We start from the raw sequence: 19440 nt of genomic DNA on the forward strand, positions 1-19440 counted from the left end.
CATAAGTAACACAAAGTAGGCTTCCATCTTTTATCATATTTCAGAATGAATCCTATTTCTGATCCCAGTTGACCACGCACTCCAGCAGCTCCTTGTATGTTCACTAATCATTCAGTGAATTATCGAGAAATTATTCAGATGATTTTATTGCTTTTTGTTTCATTTCAGATTAACAATAATAATCTGGTACAATCAAACATACATCGAAACTTTTAATCTTTTTTAGTTAAGACAATAATACTTCACTTTTCTGTAAAAGTAACGCCATATAAAAAAATAAATAAATTGAGTCCCTTTTTAGTTTCGACAATAAATAAACAAATAAATATGTATTATCCTCATATTAATATTATATTATCTTTTTAAATTCAGACTATAATTTTTTATATTTATATGTAGGCCTGCATATATTTTAAATTGTATTGCAACAGTCAATTTGACCTTTCAATAGCTCTATAACAGCCCTGACAATCACTCACATAGACACACATATCAGTTTTGTCAACATCACAGGCAATGGTCACATGGTCACTGTTACACATAAAGGTTTGCACCTGCGGGTAAATACTGAGACAACCACTCTGATAACATACGAACCCACAGACAGCATAGTTTGGCATTTCTTTTCCTAATGTTTTTTTACACAGTAAGTGATCCTGCACATACATGTAATAACACATTACAACCAAAACATCATAACTCCATAAATAAATAAGGCATACATTAGGCCTAATCCGTAGGTTGAATTGTCATTTATACTAACCCAATGATTTCTTAAAAATATTATTAGGTTCTGATGGCTAGCCAAACGTCTAAAACACACATTAACACATCCATATTAAACAAACAGGCGTGGAGAAACACATGTTATAGCACAGACGAACTTGACACATTTCCTTTCCTTTTTCTATAATATTGAAACAAACTTTTCTCTATTTCTGACCAATAGCAGCAGCTTCCAGCCTGCGGTTAGCCAACGTCTGTATATGGTACACTGTGTTTTATTTGGTTGAATGATTGCATAACAACATCATTAAAGAAACTAAGATTTGCCAACAATGTTAAAATAACTCATCCTGGGAAGAACCATTCGGTAAGGGGGGGGGGGGATTATCCCAATTTGCACACCTTCATGGGCATATTGCCCTGGTGTGCGTAATAAATAGTCACATCACTGCTTGCTAGCATTTTAAGTCTCAGGAGTCTTTCATCTTTTTAAATCGGTTAACCAGCAACTAACACTGTGCAACATAGTATTTCAACATTGTTAAAAGGGGATTTTACTGGTTTCACTAACTCACCATAAAGTTGTATCTGTATGAAATGGTGGTCTTAAACCTTGTTTGGTTGACACAGTGCAGTGGGTCTTACAAAGAGAAGACTTGCTATAGTGGTTTACTTTTCATTCTCGACTGATGTTGCAGGGAGCAGAAAGCGTCCTCTGATGTCATCATTGGGCCACCGATTGGACCAGTTTAAAGTAGGTAGAACGTCCCATGACTAGCGGGGGGGTCCAGAATATCTGCAATGGTGTCCTCTGATATTATACCGCACACTACGGTCTGGTTACCGGCGACAACTGGGGAGGAGACAGACTTTAGAATCAGACTAGAATGCTGGAGGGAAAATTGGATTTAATGCTTTGGTGGTACTACTGCTGTGGAGGAGTTGGCAGCATCAACTGCTGATGCTCTGGGTTCTAAGACAGGATCGGAACGACCAGCAGAGTGCAACACATTAGACTCAGGCAAATTTCAAAGATTGGTTTCCAGAAGATCTGTAAGCAGAAGGTTTGCCTCATTTCTAATGATTATGTATTCTAACTTGTATTAATATCCTGACCTACAAACAAATGCTTAGCAGGATGTACATAATTGAGGAGTTGTAAAATGGGGGAAGAAGGCTCTTGGTAATGGGAAGGTCATACTGCAAACTAAAAGAATATCTAAGAAGATGGCTCATTGTTTCTCCATACATTCGGTTATGAACTATTTTCCATACAAGCAATGCTATTACCAACACTAATATTATACACTAAGACAATAAACGGTCCACCACGAGATATCGTCATAACCTTTTTTACTTACTTCAAATCTTACGTTCTTTCGAGCCTCCTTGCGATGTCGTCTGAGTCTGGATATCCACTTGGCTTTTCGCCGCTGCTTTGCTCACTAAAACCTGGGGCGGAGGTCTCGGGACGTCCCCCAGAGCGGACGGTGTCCCGCCAACCATCCTGGTCGCTTGGCTCTGCACAGGCCTCTCCAGAGTTTCCTCCTTGGGCTTCCCACTGGGTCTCTCATCGGCTTTCCCACCAGGATTCCCATTGGTGTCGGCGTTGTGTCTGACGCATAAGTCCCTCATCTCCAGGAGGCCCCGCTCCAGGATCTGGACGAACTCTTCGGAGCACGTCTGAGGGCTGTCCCTGAAACTGGACACGCAGAAGAGGACGTGGTCCGACTGGGGGTTGTAGCAGGCGCCGTAGCCGTCCGGGACCACCGGCCCGTAGCAGCAGAACATGTCGACGGTGGTGGGCACCTATGGTACGTACAGTGTAAAAGGCTTAAACTCAGGCATTCCTCCATTGTTATAAACTAGGGATCTGTCTCAATGATGCACTAAAGGGCTTGAATGAAAACAAAACAACATTTGGGATAGTAAAATATAAAGGTTTCTATTGGATGGAATCAGATTAGACTGGTTTTATTGATCCCCTGGGGAAAGATAACAACGTTGGGATGCAGAGAGACTAGGGGGTAAAGCACAGGCATAAAGGGCAGCAGGATAATGCATTTATAGCATAAACTAATGCAATGATATAATTGAATATAGTTGGTAGGTAGACAGGGTTAAGTTAATAAAGTCATGCTGTTACGTATGTTTTAGGAACAGAGGGTATGTGCTGATATTTTTCTTTGACTCAATGTGAATGAAGTGTATTTTTAGCGGGGGGGGGTTTAAGTAGCAAAGTTTACCTGACTTGTAGACAGAATGAATTGATTACTGATCAGAAAGGCTGTGTCTTTGAATATCTCTGGTTTCTCCAGCTTCAGGTCTTGTGCTATTTCCCGGAGTCCCAGTAGGTGATTGTCAATGGCCTTCCCAGTGATAGCCTGTAATGATTGAATATAGCTTTTTGTTAGGGTATTTTGTCATTGAATGCCATAGTTCTGCATAGCATGACCAAATATTGTGTCCTTTTTTTATTTACCAGAACTGTGTACTTCGTCTGTGCATTGATTGCTGCGCGTAACCGTTCCATCTTTTCTGTATCCTGGGAATGGAAATTATATGAATACATTTGAATTACTATTTTTATTGATGTGCTGGTCTGACCGATGGAATAATGTGCTCTCTAAGCATTAAGTTAAACGCTACTCCAGTATTTGGTATTTATGATACCTATATTAGAGTTTTCTGATACCTATATTCGATTTTTAGTTTTATTACAGTTACATTTAGGGCATTTAGCAGACGCTTTTATCCAAAGCGACTTACATCAGTTAATACACACATTGACACACCGACAGCAGAGTCAACCATGCAAGGCGACAGCCAGCTCGTCGGGAGCAGTTTGGGTTAGGTGTCTTGCTCAGGCACATCAACACTCAGCTAAGAGGAGCTGGGGATCGAACTAGCAACCTTTCGGTCACAAGACAACTGCTCTAGCTCCTGAGCTAAGCCGACCCGGTTTCATCATGTTTTATTTTATCCGATTTTTTTTTTTTTTTTTTTTTGACATAGATTGCATCGACAATGTCCCCCTTAGACCAGCAGGACTAACACTATTTGTAGTGAGGTGAGGGAGAGTGAGCAGGGAGAGCTTAAAGATGTTGAGCTTCTTTAACCTCCTTCAGCTTGGGGGAAGGAGGGTTGAGATTGTAATAAAAATAAGGACCTTTACTGCAACAACTCAACTCTCATAAGATTTCAGAGCGAGACTCCCCCTTGACCAAGACTTGGGGAGACTAAATAACAAACAGATAGGATCAAGCGAAAGGTGAAGAAAACGTTTAATTTCTCTGAAGGGATGCCCTCCATAATGATGTCAGACCCTTAACAATCTGAGACTATCAGTGAAAAAAAAAGCATATTTAGAGGACATTCACTGATTGGGTGCTTTTGCCCCTTAGGGTAACATTGCAGCCTGTTTCGCGGCGGCAATGTCTGAGCACTCTCGCCCAATACTGGGAAAAAATAATCGTTGTTTAAGTGCATGTGTGTGTGTGTGTGTGTGTGTGTGTGTGTGTGTGTGTGTGTGTGTGTTTTTGTGTGTGAATACACACACTGTAACGCAAGTGTGTGTACACTTCTTTGTTATTTGGATAACCGTTCTGCTGTTGGTTTTATGGCGCATAACACGTCAGGTTCTCTGACATCTCTGGTATTTCTACAACGAGAATCGTAGTGGGGGTTATCCAAGCCATGGTTGAGAAGGAATTGAGGGAATGGAACTTTGGCTTTGACTCCCTGAAGTACATGAGCACCAAGGCTGAATTTCTTGAACGTCTTTAAATACTGTATTAGGGGCCCAATAACAGCTTTATAAAAGCATTCATAAAGTAGCATGCCATGGGATCTTTAAGGATCACCTAGCTTCCTCCCTATAGTCATTACATACATGAGGACAGTTTTTTCTACAGTTTGTCCCAAATTTTGTGCATCTTTCATAAAAAATACTCCCCTTTTCTGGGCTTAGCTGCTATATTATTATTTTCACTACATGTTGATGAATTCCCATGAGCGGAATATTTCTAATCAGCTCATCGAATTAACGAATAAATGAATGAAATAATGTATAGTTTCGATTAACAGAATTCTAACCACATACGAGGTTATAAGAGCCACCTTACACTCGATTTCAAATCGGCCATCGCTCGGACAAACCCCAGGGCCTCGGCGGTGGCTGAGCGGATGTTTTCCACTCGACCTTCCTGAAAACGACGGATGGACGCGCTCTCGTAGGTGGACACCAGGCGTCCGTGACACCTGCAGAGTCAGAAGGGACCCTTCCTTAAAGCGGGAGGTCTGTTGTTTGGTGGATCCATAGCTAGAGAGCATATCTAGTCCTGTCTGTGTCTTACTTGTAGTAGGCTAGCTGCAGGGCAACCTGGATGTAGGCGTCCGGGCTCATCTTCTGCTTCTTGATGAACTCCTTCCCGTACTCGTGGAACTTATGAACGTCCATGTCCAAATTTCTCACTTGCCTGGACGCGGGCAAAAGTACAGTTGGGATTACCAATGTTTGGAAGGAGGGCGACAAGGAGAGAGAAGAAAAAAATTAATAAAGAAGAAAGAAAGACTTCTGTTTTCCTTTTTTTTGGTATTTGTATTTTCTGGAGAAACCGTGCGGTGAGATTAGACCTGTTGAGTTTGTCTGCAGAAGAGGAGAGGTGCTTGTGAATTTCTGGGGTGCATTTCCAGCGTAGCCTGCGAGGAGCGGGAAGCTCACTCACGCTTGCAGCTCTAACCAGTTTAGACGGACTGCCTCTCCTGGGGTCACAAAGAACCATGTGTTTCAGTTGGTGGCAAATGGCTGCCGATTCCCAACCTAAAGGTGCTAAACAGCTAAACAGCTCCTTATTTATAACCCTGTGTCTGTATTCACGTTGCTTTGGGTAAAAGCATCTCCTAAATGACTTAATAGTAAATTTACTTTAATTTCTAAAATCACATGACTGAGTTTGTACTCACATGTATTTGAGGAGGTACTCTGTGCATTGCACAAGGACGATCCCCTCAAAAGCAGAATGCTCACACACCACTCCGCAGCAGCCATCGGATCCTATGACAAACTAACACAGACATTTTTACAGTACCATCACTTATACATGCATTTTGTCATTCACCAGACACTGTCATCCAAGCAACTGATGAAGTGATGCTGAGAACAATCAACATTTGCGTAAGTGCAGAGGCAGGGTTACCACAACAGTAGATAAGGTTGACTTGCAGCCCCAGTCTGATTATCTGACGTGCTATTCATTCCACACGCTAACATGTTAAATGTATGCTGTCTTGGCAGAGTCTACACAGACTAGGGGGACAAATGAATGATGTAGTTCCAACCTGATGAATTCTTCATCAAAACATGGAGAAACAGCTAATGATGACTTTGGAAGCTATGGGGTCTTCGTCCAATGGGATCTTCGAGATCATTCCTAATCATATTCTTTATTTTTTGGGCATGCAATTATGCCAAAAAATGGGGCATGCCATGGATCATGAGTGGTTTGAGCTTCCCTTCGATCTTTCTTTATTACAATCTTATTTCTATCTTCTCCCTCTGTCTTTGTGTCTTCTATATTATTTGTTGCCTGCTTTCCTCCCTTCTTTTTTCGCAGCTTATAATTCAAAAATGTATAGTTTATGTCCAGAGCGCATGGAAGTAGGCTAATCAATCACTACTGGAATACAATCTGCACATCATACCCCAATAGATCTACTTTCCCATCTCTGCATTACCTGCATGGGCTTGTCGTACCAGCGGTTTCCCCCGTTCTTAGCCCCGCCTCCTCCATGCAGCATCAGCTTGGCCCTGGAGGTGTCAGTCAAATCGAGGCCAGACGATTGGTCAAGACACACCAGACATAGGCACCTCTCGATCATATCCAGAGCATCCCTGTTGGTGGACTCTAAAGCGAAGGACACCAAACCGTTAACTGCAGAGAACACATCCGCTTGACCCTCCATGCGTATGGAAAACATTCATATCAGTTGGAGCTTTACATTTCCTGTGGTTAAAACCTTACCTTTCATGAGCACCCGGCGGGACTCCGCCCACTCGGTGCGACCGTCTGAAGTGAGTAGACCAATAGGAGGGAGGCACTCCTCCTCGCTGTCGGCCATTTTAGAGATCTTGTCCAGCTGGGTCAGCAGGTCTCTCTCGTTCAGTCGACGGAAGTTGATCACCACATCCATGACGAAGAACTACAGAGTAGAAGCACTTTGTACTCATTTTGTTTTTACCAAATTGTTTTTAAATCCTATTTAAGGACATTGATAGATGACGTGAAATGTTTGTCTTTAAAAAAAAATATTCAGCAAAGCGCATTTAGAAGAACCCCCGCTTCAGTCCACAGAAATCTTCCAATGTAGTTTTTGTTAGTATTTTGATGAATTATTATTGGATAGTGTTTTTGTTGCAGCACTCCTAGCTCTTCTAATCCATCTCTACAATACGTCTGAAACACCAGCCGCCATAACACATCATACATCGTCTGCATCGTCAGCCAAACAAAGCCCCATATGAACTCTCAATGAAGTCACAAAGCCGAAGGTTGCTGGTTAATCTTTGCATAAATGTCACGCTCGGCACACTTAATTAACTAAACAGAGAATGCTTGTCACCCGGGGTGCCGTTCACTAATCACTTTTCTCTCGTATTGCCGTTAACAAGAGGTCCTTCTGAACCTCTTATTTTCCGTCAGTGGTGATCCATATGTTGTGTCGTGACAAGGCCACAACGTGGAGTCCATCCCTCAGTCTAATTAGCTGAAACAATCTGCCAGACATGTTTCATGTTCATGTTGTGTGAGCACAGTAATTAGGATGAGGAGATAAGTGATGGGGAACGAGGATGCCTTAAAACCCCTTCTTAAATACCATAAGCAGCTGAACACATTTTAAAAGATGGCTTTAGAACCAGTTATCTTTTGTTGTTTTTACATGGATGTTTTGAGTGTTTGCTTTTCCATCTTACATGGTATGTTTCACTATATATTGTTCTGTATTTGAATAAAACAGCTTAGGCCCACAGAGCAGGATAGTTTAGTGGCTAGAGTGTCTGAAAAGGAACTGGGTTTGAGACCCCCATATCCACAGTCTAACCTAGTAATCCTTGAGCAAGAAGCTACCAGTTACCTGCTCCTTACTCACATTTTTCGGAATTCCCTGTGGTTCGCTTTGGATGAAAGCTTCTATCATATGCTTGACAAATCAATAATCACATAGCATATACTATACTGCATATAACTCTTTATAACAGAAATGTCCCTTTGCGTGTTCTTTAATCCAACGCATTGTGGTTTGGTAGTCTCTCTCTCTAGTGTCTGACCTGGTAGCCTCTCTCTCTGGTGTCTGACCTGGTAGTCTCTCTCTCTAGTGTCTGACCTGGTAGTCTCTCTCTCTGGTGTCTGACCTGGTAGTCTCTCTCTCTAGTGTCTGACCTGGTAGTCTCTCTCTCCCTGGTGTCTGACCTGGTAGTCTCTCTCTCTAGTGTCTGACCTGGTAGTCTCTCTCTCTGGGGTCTGACCTGGTAGTCTCTCTCTCTGGTGTCTGACCTGGTAGTCTCTCTCTCTAGTGTCTGACCTGGTAGTCTCTCTCTCTGGTATCTGACCTGGTAGTCTCTCTCTCTAGTGTCTGACCTGGTAGTCTCTCTCTCTCTGGTGTCTGACCTGGTAGCCTCTATATCTGGGGTCTGACCTGGTAGTCTCTCTCTCTCTGGGGTCTGACCTGGTAGTCTCTCTCTCTGGTGTCTGACCTGGTAGTGTCTCTCTCTGGTGTCTGACCTGGTTTCTGCAGGCCACGATGATGTGCTCAGGCTCTGGCATCACGCTGCTCTGCTGGGCCACTAGTGTGTCCCTCTGGGGCCCCGGTAGGCGGTAGGAGGTGAACAGGCGGTAGTACTGCTCCATGCACAGAGGAGTGCCAGCCAGCTGACCCCGCGCATAGTCCAAAGGCAAGGAGCGCCTACACACAATACACAAACACACATGTGCGCACACACACATATACACAAACACGGTAAGACACACATCAGGCATTGCTTTGTCAGTTGTAACACGTTTTCTTTACTTTCTTTGACATAGATGTTGAGAAATGTGTTTCTGTTTGTCTGTGTGTGAGTCTGTGTTTAAAATGGGATTACTCGTTTGACTTACGTATCGAGGAGGGATTTGTACTCTAACATCCCTGAAATCAGGTGAGCAGCGAACCTGAGGAAAAACGTTACAGCCGAGACATGCTTCAACTTAATCAACTGTTACAAGGTGATCATTCTTGCCAGATCAATACAATGTTCACCAAACTGAAACCATTCAGAGTCATTATGTCTGCAACCAAGGCCATTGACTCTTGTTATCCTCCACCTTCACACCCCCCACCCCTATGCCTTATAAGAATAGCGACTATAAGTCACGGAAGTGTTCAACTAAGGCGTCATGCAATGGAAACACATCACACCGCAAAATGTCATATTATTTTACACCTTCGCAGCATTGGCAACCTTTTTACACAAATGACCCTGGGCTTGTCAATGTCACAGTGCCGAATTACCATGTTAAACATACAGAATGATAACACACACTCACACACATGCAGCTGGTACCTTAGTGAGTCTATTGGAGCCCGAAAGTGCTGTGGAGGGAACACCATGACCGGACTGGAGTTGATGGGCAGGGCCATTCGGTTGGCCAGGTACATGTCATTCAGCCAGTAGTCATACACCTGGAGAGTAGTCAGGTACATGTCATTCAGCCAGTAGTCATACACCTGGAGAGTAGTCAGGTACATGTCATTCAGCCAGTAGTCATACACCTGGAGAGTAGTCAGGTACATGTCATTCAGCCAGTAGTCATACACCTGGATATGAGTCAGGTACATGTCATTCAGCCAGTAGTCATACACCTGGAGAGTAGTCAGGTACATGTCATTCAGCCAGTAGTCATACACCTGGAGAGTAGTCAGGTACATGTCATTCAGCCAGTAGTCATACACCTGGAGAGTAGTCAGGTACATGTCATTCAGCCAGTAGTCATACACCTGGATATGAGTCAGGTACATGTCATTCAGCCAGTAGTCATACACCTGGAGAGTAGTCAGGTACATGTCATTCAGCCAGTAGTCATACACCTGGAGAGTAGTCAGGTACATGTCATTCAGCCAGTAGTCATACACCTGGAGAGTAGTCAGGTACATGTCATTCAGCCAGTAGTCATACACCTGGAGAGTAGTCAGGTACATGTCATTCAGCCAGTAGTCATACACCTGGAGAGTAGTCAGGTACATGTCATTCAGCCAGTAGTCATACACCTGGGGATGAGTCAGGTACATGTCATTCAGCCAGTAGTCATACACCTGGAGAGTAGTCAGGTACATGTCATTCAGCCAGTAGTCATACACCTGGGGATGAGTCAGGTACATGTCATTCAGCCAGTAGTCATACACCTGGAGAGTAGTCAGGTACATGTCATTCAGCCAGTAGTCATACACCTGGGGATAGTCAGGTACATGTCCTTCAGTAGTCTTACAAAGTGGGAGGAGAGGGAGACTGGGATTCCTGGGATTCTTTGCACTTTTTGTCTAGCTCTTTTTCATTATCATAAAAGCTCTTTGTATGCATCACACGGTAGTTCAAAATGATTAAAAGAAGGGACTTGTAAACAGAATACATTAATAATCAAGCAGAAACAAAATGAAGTAGTAAACATGATTGGGAATGGGAGGATGATCAAATAGATAGGAATTTTGCTTAAAGTTGCAAAGATTTTTATGGAAACAATCAAGGTGAATTCATCAGCTCAATGAAAAGCAGACATGGGTGAAGAAACAGAAGAGAGGCCATTAATGTGGAAAGTGTTAGAGATCAAACAATTCAAACGTCTCCTGACCACCGATTCCCTTTACATTAGACCCACTTAACAAAAGCATTGTACATGCTTCTAGCGGTCATCAGTCTGTCTTGTAGCTGGGCTTGCCCTGCAGGTGACATGTCAGGAAAGAAGGTTTTGGTTCAATTCTTGAATTGAAAGAAAGAAGCACATCTGTTGGGGATGTGTGAACCAGTCTTGAAATATCAAACTTTCTGTCAAAGCTCCGTACATGTTTGTGGCGCTACGTATTCTCCTATTAGTTGTCTAGGCAAGGATTGAAAACACAAAGGGAAGTGTTGAAATATGAACGTTGACTATAGGTCTAGTTATCACAATGAACATATGGATGTTCATATGTTCTATGAACATATGATCCTGCTTGCAGTCTCTCTGTGTGTGTGTGTGTGTGTGTGTGTGTGTGTGTGTGTGTGTGTGTGTGTGTGTGTGTGTGTGTGTGTGTGTGTGTGTGTGTGTGGGCTGGCTCTAGTTTACATTTGCATGCCTTTGTGTTTGTGTGAGTGGTGGCATTCTGTTTCCTTCATTAATAAAGTTCACCACATTGCATCGTCCCCCTGAGATGACCGCGTAGTGTTATATTCACCCAGTTGGCTCTGTTTTCGCTCCTCTCCAGGAGCCTGCGCTGCAGCAGCTCCCCGAGGCCCCCAGGAGCCCCAAACGTAGTCACTATCTTCAGGGTCTCCTGATACTGCTCCTCTGTCAGCAGGGGCCGCAGGGTCCTCAGGTAGAGGTCCAGCGTGTCCCCCAGGGCGGGCAAGGGCAGCTTGGGCAGAGCCTGGCCAACGGCGGAGCAGGAGAACCTCATAAGCTTTAGATCGGCTGGGACGCATTAAGAGCCAACTCATCTGGACTGGATTTGAAATATAACATATTCATTCACTCTGATCTATGTAAAGTCAATACTACTGGTTAAAACTATGTCCTAATTAGACAGCAAAAAAATGTAATAGACTATAACATAATAGTACTAAATAAACCCATCAGATTGTGAGGAATTAACTTTAAAGTAATTAAGATTGTCCATTTTAAGACGTAAACATTGTTTCATATCATTGTACCTATGCTCTCACATCATGCGATACGTCATGATTTGCATAATTTGTATTTACATCACCCCCTCCTTGCTCTGTCTCGCGCTCCCAGTCCAGAACGGGCATGATGGAGGCGCAAGGCGCAAGGCGTGGTCGGTCAGGTGAATTTCCTCCCGGCTCAGCTCCAGTTCTGCGTGTGCGTAAAATACATGACATGACATGGTGTCCGACCTCACCCTCGGTTGCAGTAATGCTGGTTGGTACGCGTCGGGAGGCATTCCCTGTACCGTGGAAGATAATGGTGCCGCACCTCTGGAACCGCGGGAACGGTAATTACGCACCGAATGTACAGCGCATTTTTTTAATCCATGACTCAGAAAACTTTTGACGTCCAATTCAACAGTCATATAAATCACAAAGGCATACAATGTAGGACTTTATCACTACAAACTTGCTGGTTTTTGCTTTGCTATTTGTTTACAATGTGTTTCTTACAAAAATAAATATTTTTTATGCCTATACTACTACCTATACTAATCATCATATCAGGTCAACTTACCAAAAAGTAGCAATTTAATCCATAACCCCTGAAGGCAAAGAGGTCTCAGGTGTGTTCGTCATGAAAGGATCCATCTCCATAGAATAGTCGCCCAAAATCGTCAGCTCCCCGCCCAGCTGTGGACTGAGTGGTAATCCTGTGTGTGCCTGCCCCACCGGTAGTTTGTTGGCAGGAGGGGAGGGAAGGAGGAGAAGAAGGGGTACCTTCAGTCGGGCCAACCAGACTCCTCCCACCAGCCTACGTACAACGCCGTGCACAGACAAGTGCGTCCCTCCTGCCATTGTTTCATCACGCACCATGACACAGGCCTAGGTGTGCAGTTTAAGGTGATGCAGATGAACACGCTACTTCGGGAAGTGTGTTTTTCTTTTAATTGCTTTCTTCAAGTCAGCCAATTATGTCCTTATCCCCTTGAAGGTGTGGTGTATACAATAGGCATGTTGATTGATACTTATGCACGGTCAAAGCAATGTAGTCCATGTTAACTTCACAATTTCTCTAAAAACAAATAGTATACTTTTGACCTAAAATACCTGCAGAATATTGAAAACTGTTATTCAAATGTATGGGCTATTATTGACCATCAATGAGGTCGGCTGTGGACGTACATGACCTCTCCAATAGTAACGTACGGTTTCAGTAACTCTATTGCGTGTTGTTTGTTTTGTTCTGCACTAAAACTCAATTTAATTTTTATTTGATCAAATTAATGCATCTTGAAATGTCAGGAGAAATGTTATTAATGATCGTTGTAGTTGAGGATAATTTAATTATTGTGTAATAATAGTTGTTTATGAATAGGCCCATGGAAATTACGTGTGTGATATTTGTTAGGCTGTGTATAGTGTGTTTATTGGAAGAATAATTGGTAAACCAGAGCTGTTTCACATACTTATATTTAATTATGTACAATAATATACACATTTGTACAGTTGGGAATTTATAAATGTTAGGCTATGTATTCCAGTCAGGACATCATCCAAAATAAACAGAATATAGAGTACAGACATCAAGACACGGTCCACTTCAATTCAGTTTAATCTATGGTATCTCTCTAAAAGTAGCACGTATTGCATATGATTTCAGCAGCGCAATTCTGGCAAAATGAACATAATCTGATAGACATTTGATTTTCCTTTTTTTTTTTTTCTTTTAGTCAAAACACAATTACATACAATCCCTGAAGCTGACACGAAATCCATGGTTTACAATGATAGCATATTCTTTCTTTTTCTTTTAACGACACAGTTACGCTCAAGTTAAAACGCGCTTTTTCTCTTATTGAGATGACCACACGCGTCCTCAGGGACGGGGCACCGAACGGACTTTAGAGGGGACTCTTGTGTTGCATAACGTAGATGGAGAACAAACGAGTATATTGATGGGAATGTACTGTCATGTCGTTGATATTGGCACTTTGATACTTCGACCGCCACTTCACGGCTGGCTTTATTACGCGTACTCCCCGCCCGAGGACTCCTCCTCGGAGTAGGAGCGCTGCGCAAACGTCTCCACGCCGTTCTCGTCTATGGTCGTGCACAGGCCCTTTCTCCTCTTTTCGCGGTCCTCCATCTTGATGGTGTTGTACAGTCCCGTCGGCCCGTCCTCCAGCAGCATGTCGCGCGCCGAGAAGGACGGCTTCATCTGGGACACTTTCCTCAGCAGGATGAGCGCCGGTGCGTAAAGCACGTTGGCCAGGCCCATGCCCAGGTTCAGTTGCACGAAGCCCAGGTTGTGCACGATCTGTCCGGCGACGATGGGCCCCATCGCGTACGCCACGCAGTAGGAGATGTCCGCGATGGCGTACACGCTCCCGTACACGGACACGTGACGCACGTCCACCAGGAAGCCCAGGGTGGGCAGCAGCGCCGTGTCCACCAGGGCGATGCCGAAGCAGATCCCGCACAGCGGGATCATCAGTTGCCCGAAGTTCTTGCACGCGGGCACGGTGCACGAGCTGGCCCCGATGAACACCATGCCGATGGCCCCGTAGAACCACTGCAGGTGGGGGTACTTCTCCGCCAGTTTCACCGTCAGGTAAACGCCGAGCACGTGCGGGAAAAAGGCGGGAAACCACGTCATCCCGATCTCCCACTCGCTTGCGTTCATGGTGTCCTCCATCCAGTTGGCGATGGTGGGCTCGAGGAAGGCCAGCGGGATGTTGCAGGTGGTGAGCGCACCGGCCACCACGGCGATGTAGGGGTCGAACATCAGCTTGTAGATGGGGGTCCCCACGGGCATGTTGGCCCTCTCCTTGTTGGAGAACGGTTTCAACACGGCCAGGCACATGATGCCGTCGATGAGACATATGACGGCCAGGACCAGGAAGGGCACGCGCTTCCCCGCGAACTGGTAGAGGATGCCTCCAAATGGGGGCGCCACGAGGCTCCCGAAGGAGATGAAGGCCAGCGCGATACCCAGGGCTCGGCTCCGGTCGCGCTCCTCAGTGTACGTGTCCGCGATGAGCGCGATGCCCGCAGTGTCCGCGAACGCTGAGCCGAAGCCCTGCATGCTGCGCGCCAGGAACAGCGTCGCGTAATTCTCCGCGAAGGCGAACGTGAGCGTGGAGAGGAACATTACGTTAAGTCCGATGAACAGCGGGATGTCATAACCAATGCGGTCTATTAACGTGCCACTAATTGGGTTGATGAGGAGCTGCAGGATGGCTTTGGACGCGAAAAGTACCCCGATCTGCAGGTCGAAGTTACCCTTGGTTACTTTTGGGACCGTGCCGTTGGTGAAGTTGTAGTGCTGGACGGGACGGGCGTGTTCCGCTTCGATCTGCAGTTCTGCCAGGTAGTCGGGGATGATCGGCACGATCACCATGTACAGCATGTTGTCTAACAAAAGTGCAACACAAACTATGACCAGGATAATCCGTCTCTGGCGGTCCGGGTTCTGCATGGCGGTGCCCAGCTGCTTACTTCGTTCGCTCATTTGGGACAGTTTCATGGCGGCTGTTTGGGCCAAATTAGCCATCGCTGGCGCCTCCGGTACACCTTCCGGCTCCATCACGTCTTGTTTCCCCCGTTCGGTGACTGTTCTCTTGAGAAGAAGAAAAAAGGAAAACCGTCTCAACCGTCGGATCGAACTCTCTATCAGATTATGCGCTTAAGGCGCATCCGCTCAATGTGGGTCTCTGAGTCGCTAACCCGTGGTTGATTTCCCGTATGATTGACACTACCTTGCTCGCCGGCTGCGCCGTCTGTCATTGAATGCACATTTGGACTCCCGTGAATCGGACGCGTTTTATCCCCGTCGCCCGTCTTTGCTTCATTGTCTCTTATTCCGTCATTCGGGTGACGCGCGGGCCCCTTGACAGCATCCACTCCGACTAGCAGTCCGGGCTTCCCCCAAGTTTAGGGGATTCACTTGGCAGTTGAATGGTGGTTTTCATTCACGCACGCCGTGCCGGTGTCGGACCTCCAGCAGACCCTTCTGGACCAACTCTCTCGGTCGTCTTCAGTCACCTGTAACGCTGTGAGCTATGTCATCATTCCACATCAACGGGGCTGGTTTTGTTGGCCGTGGCAGGACTACACATCACTGCGGTTTGTCGACTCCCTTAGGTGCCCACCCCCCCCCCCCCCCCCCACACTCCTCCTCCCCCTACACACACACACACACACACACACACACACACACACACACACACACACACACACACACACACACACACACACACACACACACACACACACACACACACACACACACACACACACACACACACACACACACACACACACACACACACGCTCCTTCCCCTCCCATCTTCCGCGAGGGCGTGACGCACAGGCACAGCCTCGATGCCCTCCGCTATATGTTTTATACTAATTGGAATAAGGGGATGGACGAAAAGCGCCAAGTCACCAAATGTCTTGTTTTTGCTTCTCCTGCTCGCACGTTTTGCATGAATACACACACGGTGAATCGGAACCGCACTGGGTCGCACGTGAAAGGAAACTAACTTAGTCGGAGTTTCACATACGAAGGAATACATAGGCCTACACATGTTCACATCTCAACTATCCGAGAATAATTTGTTGAGGCTTTACTTACAATAAAATTGCTCATTACACCACTTTTCTTATTTTTATTTGGTTTATTATTCGTTTAATAAGACCTATTTAGTGACTAAATGACCGACAACAGCCAGTAGGCTATCGCTTAATGAAGAAAACGGAGTATAAACATAGTCTGGATGAATCTATATCTTTAATCATTTTAATCAAAAACGTAGGCTATACACACGAGAGGGTTAACCAGTAGTTACCGTTGTTGGATCAGCGAGTCTTCCCTAAGGGTTCGGGTAACAGACGGTTTAGCCCTTGTATGAGGGCGCCATCTAGCGGTGCGTAATGGGCATCAGCCCCGAATGGACGGAAGAGCGGATTTGAACTCCCGCAGAAGAGCACTGACATCTTGTGGCGATTGGCTGAATTATCAGTAAAAACAACACACTTCAATCACAGATTGTGTTTCTTAAAACCCCATGTAAACTGTCCTATGTACATTGAAACTATACCCTATAAATTATAAATTATACCCGTATATTTCGAAATGATTGAATAGGGTTAGGGTGGTAGGGAGGATTTATGTGTAGTATTTGCCTTGGGTGCAGAGATTAGACCTATTCTTTCCGACGCATTTAATTACCAGGAGACTTATTTTATCGCAGTTCAAAGGCTCTTGTAATGGGAAAAATAGATAGTTGTCCTATTCCCACCAGTAGATGTCGTGTAAAACACTTTTCTGCAAACAGGACAAACGGCCATATTCCACGCACGATCCCGCGCAAACGCACACACACACACACACACACACACACACACACACACACATTGAAATGATTTCCCTAGATGTTCTTATTCACAGCTACATATCAACGCCTCTACCAGGACAGTAAAGCCTAACAGATAATTCACACATTTGTGTACACTTGTGCGAATGCATCCATGGTCTTTCTTCTATCGTTGTTTATTTCATTCATTCTTCAGTCGTTCATTCTTTGGGACTTTATATTCAAGCAATGTATGTTTTATTTTTGTTGCATTGGTTGCTTTTCAGGGGGCAGTCAGACTGGCACTCATAACTGGATTGGCTGAGTTAGAGGATCAAAATTTTTTCCCTTTTGATTCCGCTCTTATCTGATTTGAAACCAAGCTCGAGAGATTCAAGACCATGGTGTAATCTTTTGCATTTGCCAAAGTATTAATTTCTGACGGTCAGACAAAATCCCACACCATGTAGCCAAATGCACACAGCCTAAACATCAGTGACTTGAATGGAGGCCATATATTAAATAACTGTTTCTATTTATAACATTTGTTGTTGGTTGAGGGTTGTTGGGGACGACGAATATGACGACAAACTACACTCACATAAGCAAACTATTAGGCAGTTTATGGCTGGAATTAACAGTTTAACAGGTTTGTATCTACAGCTGAAGTTCAATCCTCACATTTAATGAGAAATAAACAGGCGATAGACTATTCCAAATGATCTAATGTGGAGCTTTAAATAATTCAAAAGTCCTGTTGTTTCACACCATATGGCCTAGCAGAGCTATAGTCTTAAAAGACAGGCTGAAACTGTGTCTGTTTTGGAAACTCTAAAAGTTGATTAACAGAGATGGATAATCCATGCAACTGAATGGATTGACGGCAAAAGATTACGTCACCACCACTACGCCTGTGAATACAATTAATGTAATGAAAACCGTGCTGCCTACGAGTGTTGATGGCAGAGTAGGCTCTAGGCCAAGCTAAACCATCTATCACCGGAGAGTTGAAGGAGTGAAGTAGATGCATATCGATCAATACAGTTAAATAATCCACCTGTAGCCGAATCTATATGGTTGTGAAAAATAATTTATTGCATTGAGAAGTGGAAACTAACATAGGGTGAAACAGTAAAACCAATATCATAGTCTGGTAAGACATAGTCCTTGCTTACATCATGTTGTTATAGCCTTAATTGTATTGACAATGTTTTGGAAGTTCATCTTCTAAGAACATTTTCAGAAATAGGGTTGGTTGAATGTTGCTCCAGCCCTGGCTTCTGTGCAGGGATCACCACATTGTATAGTCCGCTGTATACAGTTCAAAAGAATAGTTGACTGAATTAAAACAGAGGGCTTTCAAAGAGCAGTGACGCACAGCCCTGCTTTAATCCAGCTCACACTACAAATGCTAATCCTTTAAAATATACATTTCCTTAAATAGACGGTTGTATTAAACGCAAGACAAAGGAAAAGACAGAGGACAAAGTATAATATTAAAATGTTATGCAAATATAATTGTATTTAGTAATGGCCATCGGCAGCTTGTTAATACAAGTGTGTGTGTGTGGTGAGACACCATGTTTACATCTGAGGGGTTGTCCCAAGCCAAGGTCAGAGATTGACTGGAGAAATACGAGCAGATGTTACCACAACATCACCATTGATTGTTCTGTTACTGCTGTGTGTGAGTGTGTGTTTTTATGTGTGTGTGTGTGTGTGTGTGTGTGTGTGTGTGTGTGTGTGTGTGTGTGTGTGTGTGTGTGTGTGTGTGTGTGTGTGTGTGTGTGTGTGTGTGTGTGTTAGTGTATGTTATGTTTTTGTGTATATGTGTGCCTATATGTGTGTGTGTGTGTGTGTGTGTGTGTGTGTGTGTGTGTGTGTGTGTGTGTGTGTGTGTGTGTGTGTGTGTGTGTGTGTGTGTGTGTGTGTGTGTGTGTGTGTGTGTGTGTGTGTGTGTGTGTAGTCCAATGGGGAGGACAGTTATATAATCTGCTCCACATCCGAGAGCCCTAGCCCATCTATGCAGTCAAGTAACTGGTAGAGCCAGAACAGAGGACTGACGTTTCACCTCCTTCCAAGGCCTGCCTGCCCCTCTGGGCCTGAGCTCCAGCACAGACCATCAGCAGTGGCTGCTCACTCAGCCCTCAGTACCAGGCAAAGGAAGCACTCCTGCATAATTGTAAAGCACTTCATTATTACGTGAAGCAGAGAATTTAAATTTATGACACAGAAAATCATTCTCCATTATGGCTTGGAAACAGGGACGCGGGAAGTGGAGGTGCTTAGGGTGCTGCAGCACCCCCCCCCCCTGGCGGCCTCTGGCTGTAACTGCAAGTGAGAAGGTTTTCTGAACAAATCAATTATTATTATTATTTTTTATAATTTTATCATACAACATGATTTTTCCTTAAATTATTGACATCCACCCTTTTTATGATATTTATCATATTATCATTT

The 19440-nt window shown here is 44.4% G+C and overlaps 2 protein-coding genes across 4 annotated transcripts; both read right to left on the reverse strand.

Annotated features, from left to right (window-relative positions):
• Positions 1-128: 128 nt before the first annotated feature.
• chata (choline O-acetyltransferase a) lies at positions 129-12371 on the reverse strand. Of its 3 annotated transcripts, none has more exons than XM_060073750.1 (16): positions 12198-12371; positions 11717-11828; positions 11191-11382; positions 9326-9444; positions 8880-8933; positions 8508-8688; positions 6750-6927; positions 6463-6632; positions 5692-5792; positions 5362-5490; positions 5082-5204; positions 4851-4986; positions 3209-3271; positions 2973-3110; positions 2088-2535; positions 129-1579 (listed from the first exon to the last, which is right to left on the reverse strand). In XM_060073750.1, the coding sequence occupies exons 2-15, from the start codon at positions 11762-11764 to the stop codon at positions 2089-2091; spliced, it is 2079 nt and encodes a 692-aa protein (XP_059929733.1). In that variant the 5' UTR covers positions 11765-11828; positions 12198-12371; the 3' UTR covers positions 129-1579; position 2088. The 3 variants fall into 3 exon arrangements, with proteins under 3 accessions (XP_059929733.1, XP_059929734.1, XP_059929732.1); XM_060073751.1 differs by having other exon boundaries at positions 129-1777; XM_060073749.1 differs by having other exon boundaries at positions 129-2535.
• A 708-nt stretch (positions 12372-13079) lies between these two features.
• On the reverse strand, positions 13080-15764 carry slc18a3a (solute carrier family 18 member 3a). Its single transcript, XM_060073759.1, has 2 exons — positions 15382-15764; positions 13080-15242 (listed from the first exon to the last, which is right to left on the reverse strand). The coding sequence occupies exon 2, from the start codon at positions 15207-15209 to the stop codon at positions 13650-13652; it is 1560 nt and encodes a 519-aa protein (XP_059929742.1). The 5' UTR covers positions 15210-15242; positions 15382-15764; the 3' UTR covers positions 13080-13649.
• Between the last annotated feature and the right edge of the window lie 3676 nt (positions 15765-19440).

This window comes from Gadus macrocephalus, chromosome 15 (assembly GCF_031168955.1).
Source record: "Gadus macrocephalus chromosome 15, ASM3116895v1".
NCBI lineage: Eukaryota > Metazoa > Chordata > Actinopteri > Gadiformes > Gadidae > Gadus > Gadus macrocephalus.